Source organism: Ciona robusta, chromosome 7 (genome assembly GCF_009617815.1).
Source record: "Ciona robusta chromosome 7, ASM961781v2".
Taxonomy (NCBI): domain Eukaryota; kingdom Metazoa; phylum Chordata; class Ascidiacea; order Phlebobranchia; family Cionidae; genus Ciona; species Ciona robusta.
In genome coordinates, this window is record NC_143241.1 from 7,063,573 (window position 1) to 7,082,818 (window position 19,246).

Genomic DNA, 19,246 nt, shown 5'->3' on the forward strand with positions numbered 1-19,246 from the left:
TTTATGTATGGCTGATAATTGGACAACCAATTAGTAACCACTCGGTTGGGCCATTTGTTCTTAAATATCTTGCCTAAGGCAATTTTCAGGGGTGGCCTGCCCACCCTGTCACCCCATGTTTGGTGCCTATAAGTAGAACCACGTACTTGGCATGTTAAGTTTCCCATCCTGATTAACAGTAGGAAGTTCACGCAAGGTCGATCCGTCATCTCTCGATCTTGAAATCCATCGATTAAATTTAAACTTCAAGATTTCGTTGCTGCCCATATCTTTCATTTTCACCTAAAATTTAAAAAATGTATGAGCTAAAATAGATGACTGAATGTCTAATATAGTTATTAAAAATTTGGTATGCAAAGTAAACTTTTGAGTGATATAATACATAATATTTCTGTTTATTGGGTAACTTGCAATAAACATCAATTTATGAAATATGGCAACTGCGTGTTGTTGCCCTGCCACACCAGGATAAATAAGTTCACCAATTTTTTAAAGGTAAAAATTTGTTGATTCATATTTTCACCAGCTAAAAGATACCCAATTAATTAAAAAGTCTAAATTCTTAAAAATTGACATTATTTTCTATAAAAACCAGAAATTTTAGATTCATATTCCACCTGTTTAATTCTCCAATCACAATCTTGTGATGCTTCCTCTACTCCAATCCTTATCTTCTTGATGATGCGGATCTTTGAGAGGTTCGCTTGAAACTCATCGGTTTGTCCGCACTGGAAGACTCCTCCCTCTGTGCCTTTGCCTGGGAGAGAAAGATCAGGTTGTAAAAAAACTGTGTTTATATCGCACTGTGGGTGGTAATATAGTACTGTGGGTCAAGTTTTTAGCACAAAATATCCAATTTTTTTTTAATCTTGTTTCGAACAATTAACAGTGCTGTTTTAGAGTGGTGAGGATACAGTTATATAGCTCTGTAAATACTCTTTGTTTGTTACACCCTTTTCTCGCTTTTAGATAAAATGCAGTAGCAAAATTTATTTATTGTTTTTCTGAATTATTTTTGTTTGTTTTTTGGAGTTTATTTTGTTTGTTCTTTTTTTATTTTGTTTTATTTTATGTCTGCCAATATAGAGTGTGTTGCACTCAATCCAATTAACTATCGATATATAGCAGTCAACCCTATAAATAATTATATAACAGTCAATCCACCCACCAAGTACAATAGGTTCAGACACTTCATTCTCCCCATACACTGTTAGTGAGATTGTTTCATTTGTTCCATTATTACCGGTGGTCACATATATTCTGAAGTCACCATCTGGAAACAAGAAATATAGTAAAAATATTTTTTTAGAAATAATTATCTTAATAAAATGAAATAATAAAATGAAACAAATTTATTTTTAACATACTTATTTTACAAAGGGCTTTTGGATGATATCCGCTTGTATAATGTAGAGTTTTGTGTTTTATTCGCAACATGCAGTAAAACATTAAATTAAAATTTTAAAAACAGAGGACAACTTTAAAAAAGCAGATCAAAAAAATCTGTACTGTTAAAACACAGTGGTAAATGACTAATGATGATATGGTAATGAGACAAGTCTGGCCTAAATCATTGGTCAAGGGGGCTCACTCATATAGAATAGAATAGACCAATGTTATCAATTCACTTCACCTTTTGGAGCTGTATTGCTATCTTCTCTGTTCTGCAAAGTAACAACTGACGAAGTTTGAACCGATCTGTTTGAAACATTATCACGACTTCTATGAGTTTTTCCCGCTCCATTAGGAGAGAGGAGGAAAGAAGGTTCTGGTGTCCTCCATTCAACTGCTGGGGAAGACTTCTTCTCGCCAACTTAACAAAAAAGAAAATTAAAAAAAGAAAGAAAATTTTGGTATAAAAGTTTCTGACTGAAAATTGAAAGAAATATAGGATTGAGGACAAAATGAGTGATTGATATTGTTGGTGTATTTTTTTGTAAAAAAACAAGATTAGGAAAAATTGTAGTAAATGTTATTTATGTTTTTGGTGGATTATTTACAATAACAAATAAATGTAACTTGCTTTATCCTTGCATGACTGAAAACGATAGTCGTTATCACACAGGTGTTCTGTTTCATACAACTCCACTACTTTACGAGTCACCACTTGTCTTACTTTGTTGGCGTACTTACACTTTATAACTTCCGGGTAAAACTGTGTGTTTTCATCCCCAGTATCAACCGTAGGTCTCGCTTTACCGTTTGTGTTCAAACCAACGAACACCCCGCGATGTTTCATGGATTGCAACGTTACGTAACCTGACAGTTTGTGCTTTTGAACTTTAAAGTGACAATACACGTCTCCTGACCCCTGTATATGGTGGGAGAAATTTTTTTATAGTTATATTCTATATTGTGGCCAAAATACCATGTTTATTGTGCGTATCACATTGGAGCTTATCTTCGCAAAATATACTTGATTTAATTTTTAAATTAAAAATACCAAAAAGTCGAAATTTTATAGTTTTCAGAATATTTTGAACCAAACCTGAAAAGCTGCAAACAAGTTCTAGATTAATACAAAAAAAGGAATATTTTCACTTCTTACTCACCAATCCATCACATAGTCCATCTTTTATTCGTAAATATCGTTTTGGTTCCTTCTCACACTGAAACATTCTAACTCCTTCTGCTACCTTTACCACACGGAAGTTTGCGAACTGCTTCGGTGGCCCACTTTGCCCCCCTTTTGTCTCTGTGATGTCATAACGGCGTCCCGTACCAATCACATCACCTACCCCGGTAACTGCCAAAGCTTGGGTGGGGCTAGTGTTGAGTAGGATGATGGAACCGTCCCGAAAGCATCCCTGTAATTGAGGGATTCTTAACCAGGGATAAAGTTGGCTAGGTCTACTTTATACAAGCAATTCTAAAAGGAGGTGTGAGAATTGGTTGAGATTTGGAAGAGGTGCAGCAAGGAAAAAAAAATAAAAACCACTTCTATAAATGATCATTAAATAAAATATAAACCACACTTAAAATGCTTTACAGAAACTTTTTTCCGAAATATCTTTACCAACTTTTAATATCATCAGAAAAATGTAATAAGAATAATGAAATCTCAATACTCACTATATTAACATATTGATTTACAGTTTTAAACCAGCTTTAAACACAATGTTACAAACAATGATCCAACCTTGACATAAACAGTGAACAATCTTCCCTGTGCACTTGGTTGCCCTCTAGTGTCAGCTGGTTTACCACTCGGATCAAACGTTATGTGTTGTCCGTTGTATTTACATGATTCGAAGATGACGGAACGATCAGATTGAACTTTGACTTGAAACTCACAGAATGAACCTCCTTTGCCCTGGAGATATTTAAATGATAATTATTTAATCTTTTTAATGTTTATAATTTTTATTTTTAATAATTTAATTTTTTTTTTTTTTTTAATAATAATAAATGATAACAATTTAATACAAACTGTGTAGGTATTTAGGATAAACAAATAGTAGGTTAAGGTAAGATGGGATTTTATTTCTTTTCACGTCCCATTTGGTAGTAAACAAAGAATATTTACAGAATTATACAACTGTATTCCCAGCAATTCCAAAAAACTGTTATTAATTGTTCAAACCAGAATTAGGATTATAGGATATAGGCGCTAACAGTATCACTTCTTACCCCACAGTAATATATGTGCAGGATATTGTTTTTCAACCAAAAACATTTAAAATATACAGAAAAACAGTAATGAATAGTTGTTTCTTTTTCTGATATTTACCTGCCCCAAGACTCTGTTTTGATCGAGAGCAAGATGAAACGAAGATTGCGCAATATTTGAGAACACACGAATGTTACCACGACGTCTCATCACCTCAAATACACCTGTGTGGACAACAGGTTGTTATTTATATTTGGGGCTACCCATTGGTAACCATGGGTTCAAGGCCTGTCGCTGCTACCATTGTGGGCGTATATGTTTTTAGCAAGTCACTTAACAGCAATTGCTCCAACCAAGTGACCACTAATGGGTTGTCAAAATTGTCAGCCATACAGAAAAATATTAACCCACAATGTTACATACTTGGTAACTTGTAAGCTGACATGAGGTGTATGAAACAGAACACTCGTGTTATAAGGACTGTCGTTTCCCAGCCATGTGAGGATAAACAAACAAGTATTCATTCAAGATTTCTTGACTACTACTTACAATTAGAGCTCGACGGATCCCCCAGCCCATCAATTCCTGCGTCGTTACGAACACGAATTGCATTATGGGTAGCATGACTCAGCAAAATAATTTGGTTTCCTCGCTGAAACTTCCATTTTTCAAGATCCCACTGCGACAAACATAGTGATATTTCATTTAATCTAATACAATATTTGTATTTACATGGCTTAAAGAATTAAACTTAAAAATACAAAGTAATTTTTCTTACTAATTTCTAAACTTTTGGCAGGCATAAGGAATAAAGTTGATATCACAATATGCCTGGTGGTAACAGACAACTTTTATAATTTGTTTTCTTAACTTATAAAGATTAAGATAAAGATTAAGATTTAAAGTTCACTAACCAGCATATCTTCCTTAGCTTTCTCTGCCTGACTTCGACTACGGGATTCTGTAGGAAACAATTTTTGGCTGGATAAATTCATATTTTTAAATTTTGGGTTTCTTTAAATAAAATTTATATTTTATTTTAAATATTTCGCATTTTATGTTTTTGTTGTTTTCATTTTCAGTTTAAGGCAACATAGTCCATTATCAGAACTAATAGCCATTAGAATTGATATTAATATTAATGATTATTCAAAAAATATATTTAAGAAGATATAGAAGTAATAAAATTACATTATTATTAAGAAAATACAGAAAGTAGCAGTGACAGAACCCATCACCTCTAAGCTAACTATCCGATAATAATTTAATTAAGAAGATATCCAAATAATGACCACTGGGTTGTAGCAACTGACGCTAAGCGTCTTCACCAATGACACATATGCCCACAATGGTAGCAGCGACAAGCCTTGAACTTGCAACCTCTAGGTTTAATTATTTTATAATATATTTAAGAAAATATAGAAATACTGACGAAGATGTGGTTTTGGTTCAACCTCCGCGTACAACTCCCTAATGATCTTCCCATCATCTTCCCCAACATCCAACCATCGATTACACGGGAAGATCCATTCCTCCGATCCTACTCGGTCCTCCTGGATTCGAAAAAAATGAATTCAGATGGAAAGTCAGATGGAAAACGACTGTCGTTATAACACGGGTGTTCATACACCTCGTCCTTGCTTTTAAGTTACCACGTATGTAACTTTGTGGGTATGGTTTTTCCGTATGGCTGACAATTTAGACAACTCATTAATCTAAATGAGAACATTGACGAAAAAATCAATATGAATAAATGAAACTTACTCTATCCTTGTGTGGCTAGGAAACAACAGTGGTTATAACACGGGTGTTCATACACCTCCTGCCAGCTTTTACAAGTTACCATAACATGTAAGTTACCTTGTGGGTAATATATCATAAAATTTGGGGATCATTTGCAAAAATCGGTTTGTTATAAAAAACAACAAGCAAGATATTTCATAGTTGTTTAGTTGTCCCCCGGGTATAACTACAAAACCTTGACTAAAAAGTTTCAAAAATTAAAAAAAAGTCAAACTTGCCAAAAAAATTAACTAACCTTGATTGCAATTCGTTCAAGGAACCAACCGTCCCCGTCTGTATTCCCATCATGTCCAATCACCACCCTGTATAATGTTCCTAGGCTTACTGCTTGCATACGGAACACAACAGTCTGTGGAAAAAAATGTTTTTTTTTCAAATATTGGAATACATTGTTTTGTTCATATACATATGATATCTATCATATATATATATATACATATACAAATGTTAAATTTGGCTTTTATTTTTGCAGACAATTTTTGTTTGATTAGACTATTGAACTTAAAAATACAGACTAGCAAAGAGACTTAAGTAAAAAAAGTTTAAATAGCTTTAACTTTTTAAAGTTTAAGTAAAAATAAAATTTAGCATTTATAATAATAAATACATATTGTAAACTTAAAAAAAAAAAAAAATCTAGGAAAGCAAGATTTTGATTGGACATGACAATAGACATAATTTTGTCACTTTCCAAATTACTAATTTATCAACAAAACACAACTTACAGTTCCCTTGACCTGAGGTAGGGACTTCCCCCCATGTTGTAGCAAACGGGGGCCACAATCACCCAAATCACCAAATATGGTCATATGAACATTAGCGGAGGTTCCAGCATTCCATAAGTTGCCGGTGGTTACCGTGACAACATATGTGATTTCTATTGAAAAAAAGGTTTTAATGACCAACATATAAAGCATTACTAAAGAAGGGAAAAAGAAATGCTAAGAAAAAAAGTGAAAACTTGACCTGTTTGAATACTGACTGAAACTGGTTGATAAGCGTTCAAAAAATTCTTATGTTAAACATTTCCTTATATAATTTTTGTTTTTACTTGTTTAACTTTTGGCTTCAGTCTATGTGTGTTAGAAATATTTATAAATAAATAGTTTAATTTTCCACCTGGCAACACTGTTTTATCGCTCCATCGGGCAGGAAGTTCGCGACAAATTTCTCCGTCATCTTCATCACGGGATAACCATCTGTCGGAGAGTTGATTTAATATCAAAAAAGTTTAAATAAACGTTAAGTGTATCACATTTCATCATTTGTTTAAAACGCTTTGTTTAAACATTGAGTAATGTTACATAATTGGCAGCACCTATTGTTCTGTGGCTGACAAAACTGTATGACACACCAAAATTTCGTGTAGTGACTTGCACAAGCTTTGAAGTGCTGTGTACACCATATTCTATAAAAACCAAACTAAAAGTCTTAAATAATTCTTTATATTTGCAAAACAAACATTTCTGGGAGTTGAACACACAACTTCACCTAGATATGATTGGTTGCAATTGCTTAATAAAGTTATATTAAAAAAATATTATGGCGAATGAAATTGACGCATAATTTGTAAACATTTCCTTACTTGGCAAAATAATGAAATAAATCTGGACTTCCCCTGACGGGAAACACCCATTTTTTGTCATAGATATCATGCATGGTAAACGATAACCAAGCGGGGCTGGTAAAATGAGTGTAACCTATTTACCCTAACAGGACAAGAAAACACGTTATAACATAAATGTTCTGGTTCATGCACTTTCTGCCAGCTTACGAATGGCCCCGTGTTCAACTTGGTAGGTAAATATTTTTGAGTATATTTTTTATAAAGTATGGCTGACAACTTAGACAAACCGGAAAGACCACTGGATCGGAGCAATTGCCGTAAATTGTCCAGGTTTCCTCGGCGCGGAACATTATTTATAATCACTTTACCTGTTGCAGGGAAACTGAAGTATTTCTCCCGTAGTTTGGTCGGTTAATGTCACAGATTCACAAAGCCAACCAGGAGAAGTGCCCGAGTTATCGTGGCTGATGCGTATTTTACGTATTTCACCGATTGACCCGACGTTTACCTGCGGAAGCAGTTGTAAACATGAATATGAATGAATCAATCTGTATCCATGCATGGTGGAAAATTATACGGTCGTTATAACATGGGCGTTCTGTTTAATACACCTCGTATCCGCTTATGAGTAACTATGTATATATGTAACTTTGTAGGTGATTCTGTGTGGATGACAACTAAGACAACCCATAAATTTATTGACCACTGGGTTGTATCAAGTTCCGTTATGTGTCTTGCCCAAGAAGACATATACGCCCACTATGGTATAGCAGCGGCAAGCCTTCAACCGATAACCTCTGGGTTCATATGCAGGCACATTGAACCACTGGGCCACGGCACCAGAAAACTGACGTATCACACTTTAAACATTCAAACAGCGTTTGATATAAATACAAACACCAATATCGTAACTTACAGAGAACTCGTCTTCGTTTCCGCTTCGGAAAGTCGGTTCATTTTTATCATTGAGTAAAATAGGACCTGTGTTCCCTTTCGTTCCATACACGGTGATTGTAACTCGTGCATCTGTGCCTGCCGCTGGTAACTCGCTCGTTGATATGGCAACCGTCCATCGACCCTCTGTGGAAACGAAACATTTTACAGACGAACAAATATACAGTACTATGTGGGGTAAGATGACATTAGCATCCAAAATCCATATTTCCTGAAGATGTTGGTAACAAATATAACAACGATCTAAGGGAGTCGCGGGGATATGGTTATATATTCTTTACCTATTCTTTGTTTACTAACGAATTTGCCCTCAACACTCGATAAAACTATAGTTCAAAGATTAAAACAGTATAACAAAAAACTTACTCGTCTTTTTTAGTTCTTTTGGAGTTCTTTCTTTGTCTAAGTTTCCATGTAAGTCAGAGTTCGGATCTGAAAATTACATGAGTGTCATATTAACGGTATAAAAGTAATGCAGCTCATGGGAGCGTTTAGATATTACATAAACATGTTTTTACTTATAGCTCTTTAAATAGAATAACAAAAGTCAGTATAATTAAACAAAAAGAAGCGAATTAGCAGAAAAACGACAGCTATAGTCGTAAAAATGGGGTAAAAAATAATCTTCGCTACCGCAATCGAAGAGACAAATTCATTATTATTATTATTTTTTATTATTATTATTATAAAGGTATTTGTTAATAATACCTTTTGTGTCGTCAGAAATGGCAACTCGTTTGAAACGGTAGTCCATTGGTTGGAAAGCTTCTCTGCTTGCAGCGACAAACGTATTTGGACCAAAGAAAAGATCTTGTAAAGTTTCAATCTAAATAATATTGTAAAGCAAATGTTAAATAAGCAACATAAATATATATGTATAGCATACTGTTGGGTAAAATCAGATAAGCTACCTTTAGCACATATAATATCTCCTATTTCCTGATCGTGTTTTACAAAATTTATACCGCTCTTGAGTCGCGGGGCTACGGTTATATAATTCTGTAAATATTTTTTGTTTACCGGCAAATGGGACGAGAAAAGAGAATGAAAACATGTTCCATCCTACCCCACCGTATTATATATAAGTTAATCTGACATCAAGGTGCAATTGAGTCTATTAAATTTTAGGACTTACCCGTTCCATCTTACCCCATTCTACTATATAACTTACGCGTCGTCCATCCGTTGTATATAACTTCTGCACTCTGATGCGAAACACTTCCCCGATATCATCTAATATACTTTCAAAGCTTTGTGGGGTTCGTCGGCTTAGAAGTATACTATGTCTGAAACTTGGTTCACCGTTTCTTACAATGATGATTTTCTTCGGTGTTTTAACCTGGTTGGTGCGTTGTGGGGCACGGAAAGTTTCAGCATCAGGTCTTCTAACTAACTGAGCTACGACCCTCGTACGTGTGCGAGGCTTGCTGTAAAATTCAAAATGATGTATTAGAAAGCTTTTTATAATAAATATAACAACTTTTATATAAAATTAAGTAAAACTTATAATATTTTTTTATAACTTTTACAGTAAATTTAGGTACAGTTTAAAATAAATTATATATATTCATTTGAACTGCAACACAAGTATCATTTATTGAATAAAACGTGATTACTTTTACCGTATGATTTGGCCAAAAACCACTGGGTCAGCACGTATCTGGCCAATAGCGTTAACAGGCTAACAGCTCACACCAATATACACATACATTATATCATAGTATACTAAAGTGATGTGCTATGATTATACCTTATAAACCACGGTGGTCTTGTGCTTTGCATAGCTTTCATGTTAAGCGGCTTCACAGTCTTTTTATCGGAGCAAACGTATGATTTCCCATCCTCGAATTCGTCTAAGCGACTGATACCATGCGTACCGTGTGGGGTACTGACGGTACGAACACCGAACGGCAACGGAATCTGCAAAAAATGTTAAGGCATATGTGATATTATGTATAAAGCAGGGTGGGGTAAGATGGGAAACTTTAAGCACATATTAACCAAACATCCTGATCGTGCTTTAAACAAGAACAACGGTCGATGGGAGTCGTGAGGATATCGTTACCAAATGGGACAAGAAAATAGAATGAAAAGGTGTCCCATTTTTCCCACCCCATTACATTCCGATACATTTTCTTATATTTCTTTCTATACGACTGAAAGTAAAACCATGATATTTATCAAATTTTAACGAGAAATCGTGCATAAGAGTATTATGTAGAAACGATTTTTGTTAAAATGTTTTCAGACTCACCCGATCTGAAAGCGACTCCAACAAGGAATCAAACGTTCGAAAATTTCGTCTCGTTATCGCAACTTTGAACGCCTGCAAAATGTAAAGTATTGCGGTATCTTGAAATTACGATGGTATTTTGACATTTATTGAAATTTAAAGTATGGTATATAGTAGGGTGGGAGAAGATGGGACACCTTTTCAATCTATTTTCTCCTCCAATTTTGTAGTAAACAAACTTTCAACGATTTTTTATAAAACTTTATCCTCACGGTTCCCATAGATCGTTGCTAATTGTTTAAAACACGATCAGGATATTTGGTTATTATGTGTGAAAGGTGTCCCATCTTTCCCTACCCTACTATATTACAATATCTTTCAAAATTTAAAGTGTATTACCGTATCTTAGAAATAAAAGATTAAAATCGACATATCGCCAATTTTAAATCCGACAAAATATCGACGGCGGTGGTTATGGGTTGTTGCGGCTAATGGTTAGACATTATAGGGGATATATGAGGGTTTGGCGAAATTTATAACTACAGGGATTATGGCTAAGAGTTAGAAATTAGGGTTTAGGAATTCTATGGAAATTTACGGCATTGAATTGTAGTTTTTAGTAAATGCGAACAAAATGCTTATAGCATACGAAGTGTACAGATGTATGGAACAGAAAACCCATGTTACACCGACTGTCGTTGCCCCAACATGCCAGGATTAATGAGTTACTATCATTCATCCGTGGTAACTCATAAGCGGGTACGAGGTGAAACAGAAAACATATTATAGCCGTCGTTGGTATAACGACTGTCGTTGACTCCGCCACGCAAGGATAATTCAATCCCATCATTACCTGCATGTGATTGTCTCCACTTCGGTAAAATGAAACGTTTTTCGCCGTCGCTTGCGAAGAAGCGTATTTCAAACTCGTTCGAGTGGAAGGAGACCTGTTAGATCCAGAGTTACTGCTCTCACCCGTTAGTCCATTGGTTGGCAACAGTTGTGGGTAAAAGTTTAATGTGGAGTCGTTCGCATCGTGGGTGCTGTGACTCAGTTTAGAACTCGCCGCCATTTTTGTCCCCGTTCTTGGGTGGTGGTAGTTCGTGTTCCCGTGTAGATTAGGACGGCTTGGGCCTGGATGCGTTCGCGGCATATTGTAACCGTAGGTGCTTGGCTGTTTATTCATAATCATTGTAGAAGCAGCCAACTGTTTTGAGGAACGTCTCTGTTGGTTTTCGCGGTCGGGTAGTAATGTATTGCACTTTATTTGACAGCATCTAATTTATATTATCGTTCATGTTACACTAATTAAAAAACCGCAACTGTAAAATTATAAATAACATAACGTAACACAACATTTAGTGGGGTGGCGGAAGACAGGGCACGTTTTAGCACATAATATCCAAATAGTCTGATTGTGTTTTAAACAATTAACAACGGTCTATGAGAGTCGTGAGGATACAGCTCTTTATTTAGATAAAAATCAGATAAAAGCGTGGCTGTTAAACCCGCAGTACAGTATTGATAAATATTTGACAATATTAAATACCTAGAATAATATAACACAAAATAAACAATTCTATTCCAGACAACACAGCTTCTGCCTATCAGTTCCAAAACCGAGAAAACAGAACACATAACCACAAAATATGCCGATTATACTCGAGATATACCGATATAATTCGCTGTATATACGCCATATAGCGCTGCGCGATGCTTTTGTATCTACGAAACCCAATACTAGACAATAGAGTTTAAAACCAACCAATATCGGGATATTGGCACGGTGTGTACAATGTGTAGAATGTTTTGATAACTAGACAACCCCACACTGCTATATTTTCGTCCCAACTCACACGCACTGTACCTTGTTTAGCTTTCTATTGTAATATTGTTTAAGGTTGAGATGAAAGTAGCTCGCTGCTCTCGTCGTAAAAGATCAATATTGACTTTATTTTGCTATTCCTACGCTGCCATGTTAAATACCTTACAAGGCTTACAACGTCACATGGTAATCTAGCAGCACGAAAATAGTTTGCGGGTTGCTGTTGTTTATATCCTCTCTTATACTCTTTCGATACAAATACATTTATTTATATTACTGTTTGGTAAAATTGGAAACATTTCCCTGAACTTTCTAACAAAACTACGATGCTTGCTTGAAGTCCCTTTAAGGTTATATTGGGCCCACAGGAACAACTAAAATACAATTATAAAACTGTAATAGGAAAATGTTATAAGATTGGAAAATGTTACCCTAAACCCCATAATTTTGATCAAGTTTTGAACATTTACCACCGTTTTTTTAGAGTCGTGGAGCTGCAGTTATATTTTTGTAGATATTCTTTGTTTACTACGACAAAAAACGAGAATGAAAACATGTAACGTCTTACCCTATACCCCTACTATATACTGGTTAAATACAATTAGGCTACACTATATGTATATATCTATATGTACAAGTACAAGACATTTTAAAGTTTCGATTCAAGGCCAACGGTTACAGGAAGCAGGTCTTTTAATAATCTGACCTTGCATTGTTAGAAAACTGAACAACTTTTTGAAGAACACTCAAGGCTCCCTGGTTCACTAACTAGACATTCGCCACACAAGTTCCGTGGGCGGTACTACTTTAGTCATTTACTATTGCTTACACCTATTATCTTTTATCTACATTGTCACACATTCAAGTAGCGTAACCGAGTTATTACTTAAGTGTTAAGACCTGTTGCTGTAACACCCACGCCTTGAAACCAAGACTGATGAATAAAGACGGATAATTCATTGACTACAGTAAGAATGCGGCACAAAAGCCAGGAATTATTACGCGTTTTTCAAGTATCTTTCACTCTGGTACTTTGCCTACTCTCTTCTAAAATATCCCAACCCATATTTTCTTGCCCCACAAAATCACTACAAGTTCACATACAGTGCGTCCATATATAATATTCGGTTCTGATATTAAAACCTGAGTGGGAACCTCGTATAAAACACAACTTGCGCTGTTGCCATAAACAACAAAACAAGCCAGCTCAATAGTTAGCTTAGCGATATGCCGTCGTTGTGTAAACAAGCCCATAGAATTAGAAACCTGACTTCGTATAAGGCTTTATAGTACAACCTAATACAGTTATACAATACAGATACAAAAAAAATTGCATCATATACTGTTACACCAATTTCATTCACTATCTATATTTTATGCTGACTGTACATTATATTACTGGCAACCAAATTCGAATCTTTAGTGACCGCCTACTGTTCTGTACGATGCTTTCGCACGTTCAACAGAACGGAGGATTAATTACAAGGAATACAGTGAACGCCGACTCAGGTTTCGACCGAATTCACAATAACGACAAATCAATCCTCCATATCATCAATAGTGACAATTTATGACCGTAGTTACTGCTAACTATTGCATTTATATGAATCAAAGTTATATTTATAGTGGAGTGGGGGAAGATGGGATACCTTTTCATTCAATTTTCACGTCCCATTTGGTAGTTAACAAACAATATTCAAAGTAGATCAATTGTTTAAAGCATAATCAGAAAATATGGGATTTAGGTGGTAACGATATTCCATCTTACCCCACAGCACTATATAAAAACAACGCCAAAATACAAATCGTTTTTCACGTTTTAGAACATTTAAAAAATTTTCAAAATCTACTGCAGTAAATTCTAAAATCTACTACAGTACGAAACCAAACTGATATAATAAGTAAAAAACATAAACCCTCAAATTTCTGACAGCTATGATGGTAAATCTCTACAAAACTTCAGTTTGACTACCGTATAGTACTACTTGAGTGTTTTACTATGCTTTATACAATGCTAGAAACAAATTGAAACAATCCTATAACTATAGACCAGCGTTTTGGACCTCTAGCTCTGCCTGTACGTCGTCGGTTGAAATGTAATTCGATCAAAGTGAAATGGACACCAAAACGTATTCAATACACTTGTAACATTCGTAAGGTAGAACAATCAAAATTCAATTGACTACGACAAGGTTCACCAGATGTCGATCTGACGTGAAACAATGTTTCTATTATGACGTAACAATCAAGCGGACCTGGTACATGATTACGGTATCTGACCAAATAAACAAACCAATTTTTTGCTCGTTGACCCGAATTGGTATAAATAAACGTTATATTTCATAGGATAACGTTTTAACAACGTTTTTCGTGACCTAGAATACTTTTTATATGGCCTTAAAAAGTTATTTCGGTTTTAAAGTTATAGTAAGAGGGGTAAGATGGGATATGTTTTTATTCTTTTCTCTCGTTCCATTTGGTAGTAAACAAAGCTTATTTGCAGAATAAACCGTAGCCCCGCGACTCTAAAAAGAGTGTTGATAATTGTTCAAAACACTATCAGGAAATATGGGAAATATATGCTAACGGTATCCCATCTTACCCAATCCTACATTTATAAATTGATATTTTTTAAAACAGTGGAATATTTTTTTTTAATTTTACCACATGCTTACTGTTTCTGGCAAAAGTTCCAGCGTTTTTCTGTGCTTTTTGTCAATTGGGTAAAAAACAAACAAAAATTCGAACAAATCAAATGTGCCGCCGAAAATAGTGGCCGCTTTAAACGGTCAGCACTTAAGCATATAGCAACGATCGATTTTACGCGTTCTAACTCTTCATAGTAAAGTGACCAATTGTAAACTGAATTAAATGTTACTTGCTTTTTCATCTAAAGAACTATATAGTAGGGTGGGGAAGATGGGACACCTTTTTTATCTATTTTCTCTTTCATTTTGGTACTAAACAAACAATCAACGATTTTTTGTAAAACTGTATCCTCACGACTTCCATAGACCGTTGTTAATTGTTAAAAAACACGATCCGGATATTTGGATTTTATGTGCTGAACGTACCCGTCTTAACCCCAACCTGCTATATTTATCTAATACTGTATTTTATTTTATAATCAGCAACAAAAACGCCTATGCACCAAACTGAAACTTAAATTCTGTTATATAGCTAAATCTAAACTTGTGTTAATACGCCAAGAACCAAAGGTGCGTCTGTCACCTTAGCAAGGCCTAAGAATAAGGACTGCAATTCTGAATGAAACACATGTTTAACTTTCAAGCAATAATTGCAAAATCCTGTATAGCTGGCTGTGCTAGAGTAACCGCAAACGTGAAAGCAATTGTTGCTATATTTGATCGGCCACGCTGAGGACTGCTCGAGTGGTTTCGCTTTTCGAAAGGGGGACTTTTAAACGAGATTTGATTTATAAGATACTGAACAGGGAAATTAATCAATGTCCGAGTGTGCCTAATATTGGATATGAACTCGTTTCTTATATGAACTAGAATAATAGTTGGATTGGTTGATTACTAAGCAAATAAAAAAGTTGGTAGGCGTATAAGATGTTTTCATTCTGTTTTAGTCTTATTAGGTGGTATTTTAGTCTTATTAGGCAAAGAATAGGTACAGAATTATATAACCGTAAACTTTCGACTCTAAAAGAGCGTTGTTAATTGTTAAAAACACCATGAGGAAATGGTGAACTTAGGTGCTAACAATATCCCATTGTACCCCACAGTTCGTATTAAAGGGAATTAAAAAAATTGTTACGCACCTTCTATCTGAATAAATGAAGATTCATCGCTTACAAGAAAGGATCAGAAAACAAGGCGAAATCAGAAAGTATGGACCAAAATTTCTTTATTCATTGCTTGAATCTGTTTTTTCATTTTTTTTGCCAATTGTAAGGAACAAGTAGTTAAATAGTTTACAGTAGGCTATAAAAGGGTTGGAGACAGATTTTTAATTTAATGTAAAGTACCAATCATTCTGTTTGTATAATTTAACAATGTGTGTAATCTAAATTTACATGTGTGATCACTGATTTCAGGTTGTTATCTTCAAAAACTAAAGTACCCAACAAAATAAAAAGGATGAATGGGTTGTCATGGAAACAAGTAACTTCGTTAGAATCAAACATAAATCGATACACAATGTTTGTATCAGGGAACCTAGGATTGGATTCTCAGTAATTCAAGCTGATTGTATAAGAGAGCAAACAATCACAGTAAATTGTTGGTAATGGTTTACTTCTGACATGAATCAATGTGTTTCTTTAAAGTTGGAATATTTTTCTGTGGTTTCTTACAACGATGACATCTGTTGAAAACAAGGTTAGAAAATTTTACACCGGCAGCTTGAAAAAATTTTTTAATCCTGTGGCCACTAATGGCTTGTCTAAACTGTCAGCAAAACATAAAAAATAACAATCATCCACAAAGTTACATACGTGGTAACTTGTTAGCGGGCTTGAGGCGTATGAAACAAAACACCTGTGTTATAACCACTGTCATTTTGGGATTATACTTTCATACATTCATTCATTCATCCATAAATTTACTCATACATTTATTCACCACAAAAAATATCAATACAGAGTTTAAAACTTATAAGATATAAGTTAAAAAATAAGAAAAAGTTAACATTAAATTCTACTTAAGCGGTTCATTAAGCAAACTGGTCATGGTTCGTCGATCTTTCACTTTTCCTTCCGTTTCTAATTCGTTTATTATATCTGGGGTGGAAAGGAAATTGAACATATATCATAGCATTATTCTTGTTTAAGATAACAGTTTTTAAGTAGGTTTAAGGATGAGGTGTGTGAAACAGAACAAGCTGGCACGAGGTGTTAAACCCGTGGTATAACCACTGTTGTTTTCCTGCCATGCCAGAAGAAAACAGACACAATTATTCATTATACCAACTTACCCGTTGCGTCAACAAAATAATTCGTGGTGAATGAATTCCAATGTTTCTTTGTCTTAAAACTCGATGATTGAAAATCTTGACTGATAACATGCATGTGCATTTGACTGTAAAAGTATATGAGACCTACAGTTAGAAGTGTGCCAAATGGAAATTGAAAACTCCTACAGATGGGAATCCTATTCCAATCTTGAAACTTACCTCATGCTTGCTACAGCATGGTAACCAAACCTGAATTCCACATCCGGTTGTTTATCCTTAACCTCAGTTGCTAGTTCTTGACCAACCTTAGTTTAAAGTACTTGTATTTTAATACAGGGTTAGAACAACTTTGGATATAAAGTAATATAATACAACTTGTTATTTTTAATTAGCAAATTTAGTTAGGAAAATTACCCACTAAGTAACATATACTTGGTAACTCGTAATTATAATGTTAAATAGGCAAATTTAGATTTTCCAGTAATAAAACATTATAACTAGTTTTGCATATTATTTTACTTTAATTGGAAAATCACCTTCAAAATGTGTTTAAGTAATTCAATGTTATCTGTTGATAAATTCTTTGTACTGGATATGCTGTCTTTGGGTAGAATTAACCAATGATATTTTGCCTGGGAAAACACAGACACAAGGTTAAAACATTTTTACAATCAAAAAATATGAACTCACTATAAGTTAAATGGCAGTGGTAGCCGCACATGCCTATAAGCCCAGAGGTAATGGGTTCAAGGTCGTTCCTGCTACCATTGCGGGCGCATGTGTCATTGTGCAAGAAACTTAACAGCCTTTGCTCCAACCCAGTGGTCACTAATGGGTTTCAAAATAATCACTTATAAAGTTACAGGCGTAGTAACTTGTAAGCTGGGACGAGGTGTATGAAACAGAACACCTGTGACCTGTGTTGCACCACCCGTTGTTTTTTGGCCACTCGAGAATAAAGCAAGTTTAATGTCTTACTTTTGGATATTTATCTTTAATAACCACAATCTGTTCATCTTCCTGTACCACAAGTTCTGGGTCTTCCATTGAAGCTTTTAATCCTTGTGACCAGTGTTTATGTGTTGGAGCTCTTTTATTTGACTCGGCCTTTTTCTCACATCGTGAACTCATAGGACTTGGTGAATCAAACGCATACACAGATTCACTGCTGAATTTTTCCTGAGGTTTAATTTTAGAGTTCAAAACTTTAGACTTGTTTTCGGAAACTTTTAATTTCTTTTGTTCAGGTTGTTTTATGGACAAGTCACACTTTGTGAGACCTGTACTTTTGATTGGGAGTTTAGGGACCACAGCTTCTTCAGTTTTTGTATCATTTTGGCAACCTATATGAGATAAATATTTTTATTTTTAATAACAGGTATAAAATTGGAACACTCAAAAATATATACACCAGATTCATAGAATTTGTTTCGAGCACAAATTACCAATAATCTTAACAAACCAAGCATCACCTGTAAAATAAACCCTGTGTGGAAATTTCCCATTAACAACATGAAGGTCTTGCCCTTCTTCCAAACGCGAGGATTTATTTTTTTCAATGTCAATTCCATTTATTTGTGATGTATTTGCACCAAGTCTCTTCACTAAAACATATCTGAAAAATGGGAGATTACAAAAAAATATATAACATGCAAAGAAACACTATCTCTCAATTTAGGTGATTTACTAACCCCCTAACCACCAAACTCTAATACTTTCCACCAGCCTATTCTGCTATGTAACTAGTGCCTCAGTATCGACTGACCAGTTAACAAATCTTGCACGTACAGTAATTTATGATATTTATAATATTATTATAGCCTACCTAATAAAACTAATTAATATGATTCCTCACTAGCACTGAGTTCTCAATTTGAACTATCAGTATGACAATATAGATTTCTCAGTTAAAAAATCCTGCACATACAGTAATTTTTTATATTTATGTAATTAGAATAGCCTACCTAATGAAATGTAATTAAATTACCTTTTGTAGCAGTTTGACGTCAATTCCAATTGACTTCTTGAGCAAAGTTTATCGGTAATACCAAGCTCTGGTGTCCTCCCTATAATAACAGGCACGTTGTGTGGAAGAGGTAGTTTTGGATGACTGGATTTGCAGCATTCCAAATAACATTTAACCGTGTCGTCAGCCATTTTTAACAAGCGATAGAATATCCTCATGCGCTGTTAAATGGAGTCCCGAATAATGCATTAAATTAAGCTGTTGAAAAGGTAAGTGTACAAGATTTACCTGATGTGTGCTAAAACTAATAGAAACGTACGATAAAAATAAAAAAAAACGTTTTAAGATAATAAAAAAAAATTCTTTAT

General features: G+C 34.7%; 2 protein-coding genes across 8 annotated transcripts in view; both read right to left on the reverse strand.

Moving 5' to 3' along the window:
• The window catches only part of LOC149734300 (lipoxygenase homology domain-containing protein 1-like), a 33,791-nt gene extending 21,558 nt beyond the window's left edge, over nucleotides 1–12,233 (reverse strand). For 3 of the 6 annotated variants that reach the window (XM_089881814.1, XM_089881812.1, XM_089881813.1), the window contains exons 1-22: nucleotides 11,021–11,509; nucleotides 10,189–10,260; nucleotides 9,685–9,854; nucleotides 9,106–9,361; nucleotides 8,643–8,760; nucleotides 8,301–8,366; nucleotides 7,897–8,060; nucleotides 7,349–7,488; nucleotides 6,533–6,612; nucleotides 6,139–6,290; nucleotides 5,649–5,762; nucleotides 5,043–5,163; nucleotides 4,525–4,571; nucleotides 4,160–4,289; nucleotides 3,731–3,834; nucleotides 3,140–3,313; nucleotides 2,553–2,807; nucleotides 2,134–2,311; nucleotides 1,634–1,813; nucleotides 1,169–1,273; nucleotides 618–757; nucleotides 147–282 (exon numbers count right to left, since the gene is read on the reverse strand). In XM_089881814.1, coding sequence (XP_089737940.1) covers nucleotides 147–282; nucleotides 618–757; nucleotides 1,169–1,273; nucleotides 1,634–1,813; nucleotides 2,134–2,311; nucleotides 2,553–2,807; nucleotides 3,140–3,313; nucleotides 3,731–3,834; nucleotides 4,160–4,289; nucleotides 4,525–4,571; nucleotides 5,043–5,163; nucleotides 5,649–5,762; nucleotides 6,139–6,290; nucleotides 6,533–6,612; nucleotides 7,349–7,488; nucleotides 7,897–8,060; nucleotides 8,301–8,366; nucleotides 8,643–8,760; nucleotides 9,106–9,361; nucleotides 9,685–9,854; nucleotides 10,189–10,260; nucleotides 11,021–11,359 — 3,241 coding nt within the window. In that variant the 5' untranslated portion in view covers nucleotides 11,360–11,509. Of the gene's footprint in view, nucleotides 1–146; nucleotides 283–617; nucleotides 758–1,168; nucleotides 1,274–1,633; nucleotides 1,814–2,133; nucleotides 2,312–2,552; nucleotides 2,808–3,139; nucleotides 3,314–3,730; nucleotides 3,835–4,159; nucleotides 4,290–4,524; nucleotides 4,572–5,042; nucleotides 5,164–5,648; nucleotides 5,763–6,138; nucleotides 6,291–6,532; nucleotides 6,613–6,998; nucleotides 7,130–7,348; nucleotides 7,489–7,896; nucleotides 8,061–8,300; nucleotides 8,367–8,642; nucleotides 8,761–9,105; nucleotides 9,362–9,684; nucleotides 9,855–10,188; nucleotides 10,261–11,020 lie in introns of those variants that run through there. The other 3 variants (XM_089881811.1, XM_089881816.1, XM_089881815.1) reach the window with 3 other exon arrangements.
• Nucleotides 12,234–15,848: 3,615 nt separating this feature from the next.
• LOC149734302 (aprataxin) lies at nucleotides 15,849–19,242 on the reverse strand. 2 transcript variants are annotated; one of them, XM_089881861.1, is made up of 9 exons: nucleotides 19,167–19,234; nucleotides 18,900–19,099; nucleotides 18,385–18,527; nucleotides 17,891–18,255; nucleotides 17,449–17,544; nucleotides 17,132–17,217; nucleotides 16,934–17,037; nucleotides 16,661–16,739; nucleotides 15,849–16,324 (listed from the first exon to the last, which is right to left on the reverse strand). In XM_089881861.1, exons 2-9 carry the CDS (start codon nucleotides 19,094–19,096, stop codon nucleotides 16,252–16,254), a joined length of 1,143 nt encoding a protein of 380 aa, XP_089737987.1. In that variant the 5' UTR covers nucleotides 19,097–19,099; nucleotides 19,167–19,234; the 3' UTR covers nucleotides 15,849–16,251. The 2 variants fall into 2 exon arrangements, with proteins under 2 accessions (XP_089737987.1, XP_089737988.1); XM_089881862.1 differs by lacking the exon at nucleotides 17,449–17,544 and having other exon boundaries at nucleotides 19,167–19,242.
• Between the last annotated feature and the right edge of the window lie 4 nt (nucleotides 19,243–19,246).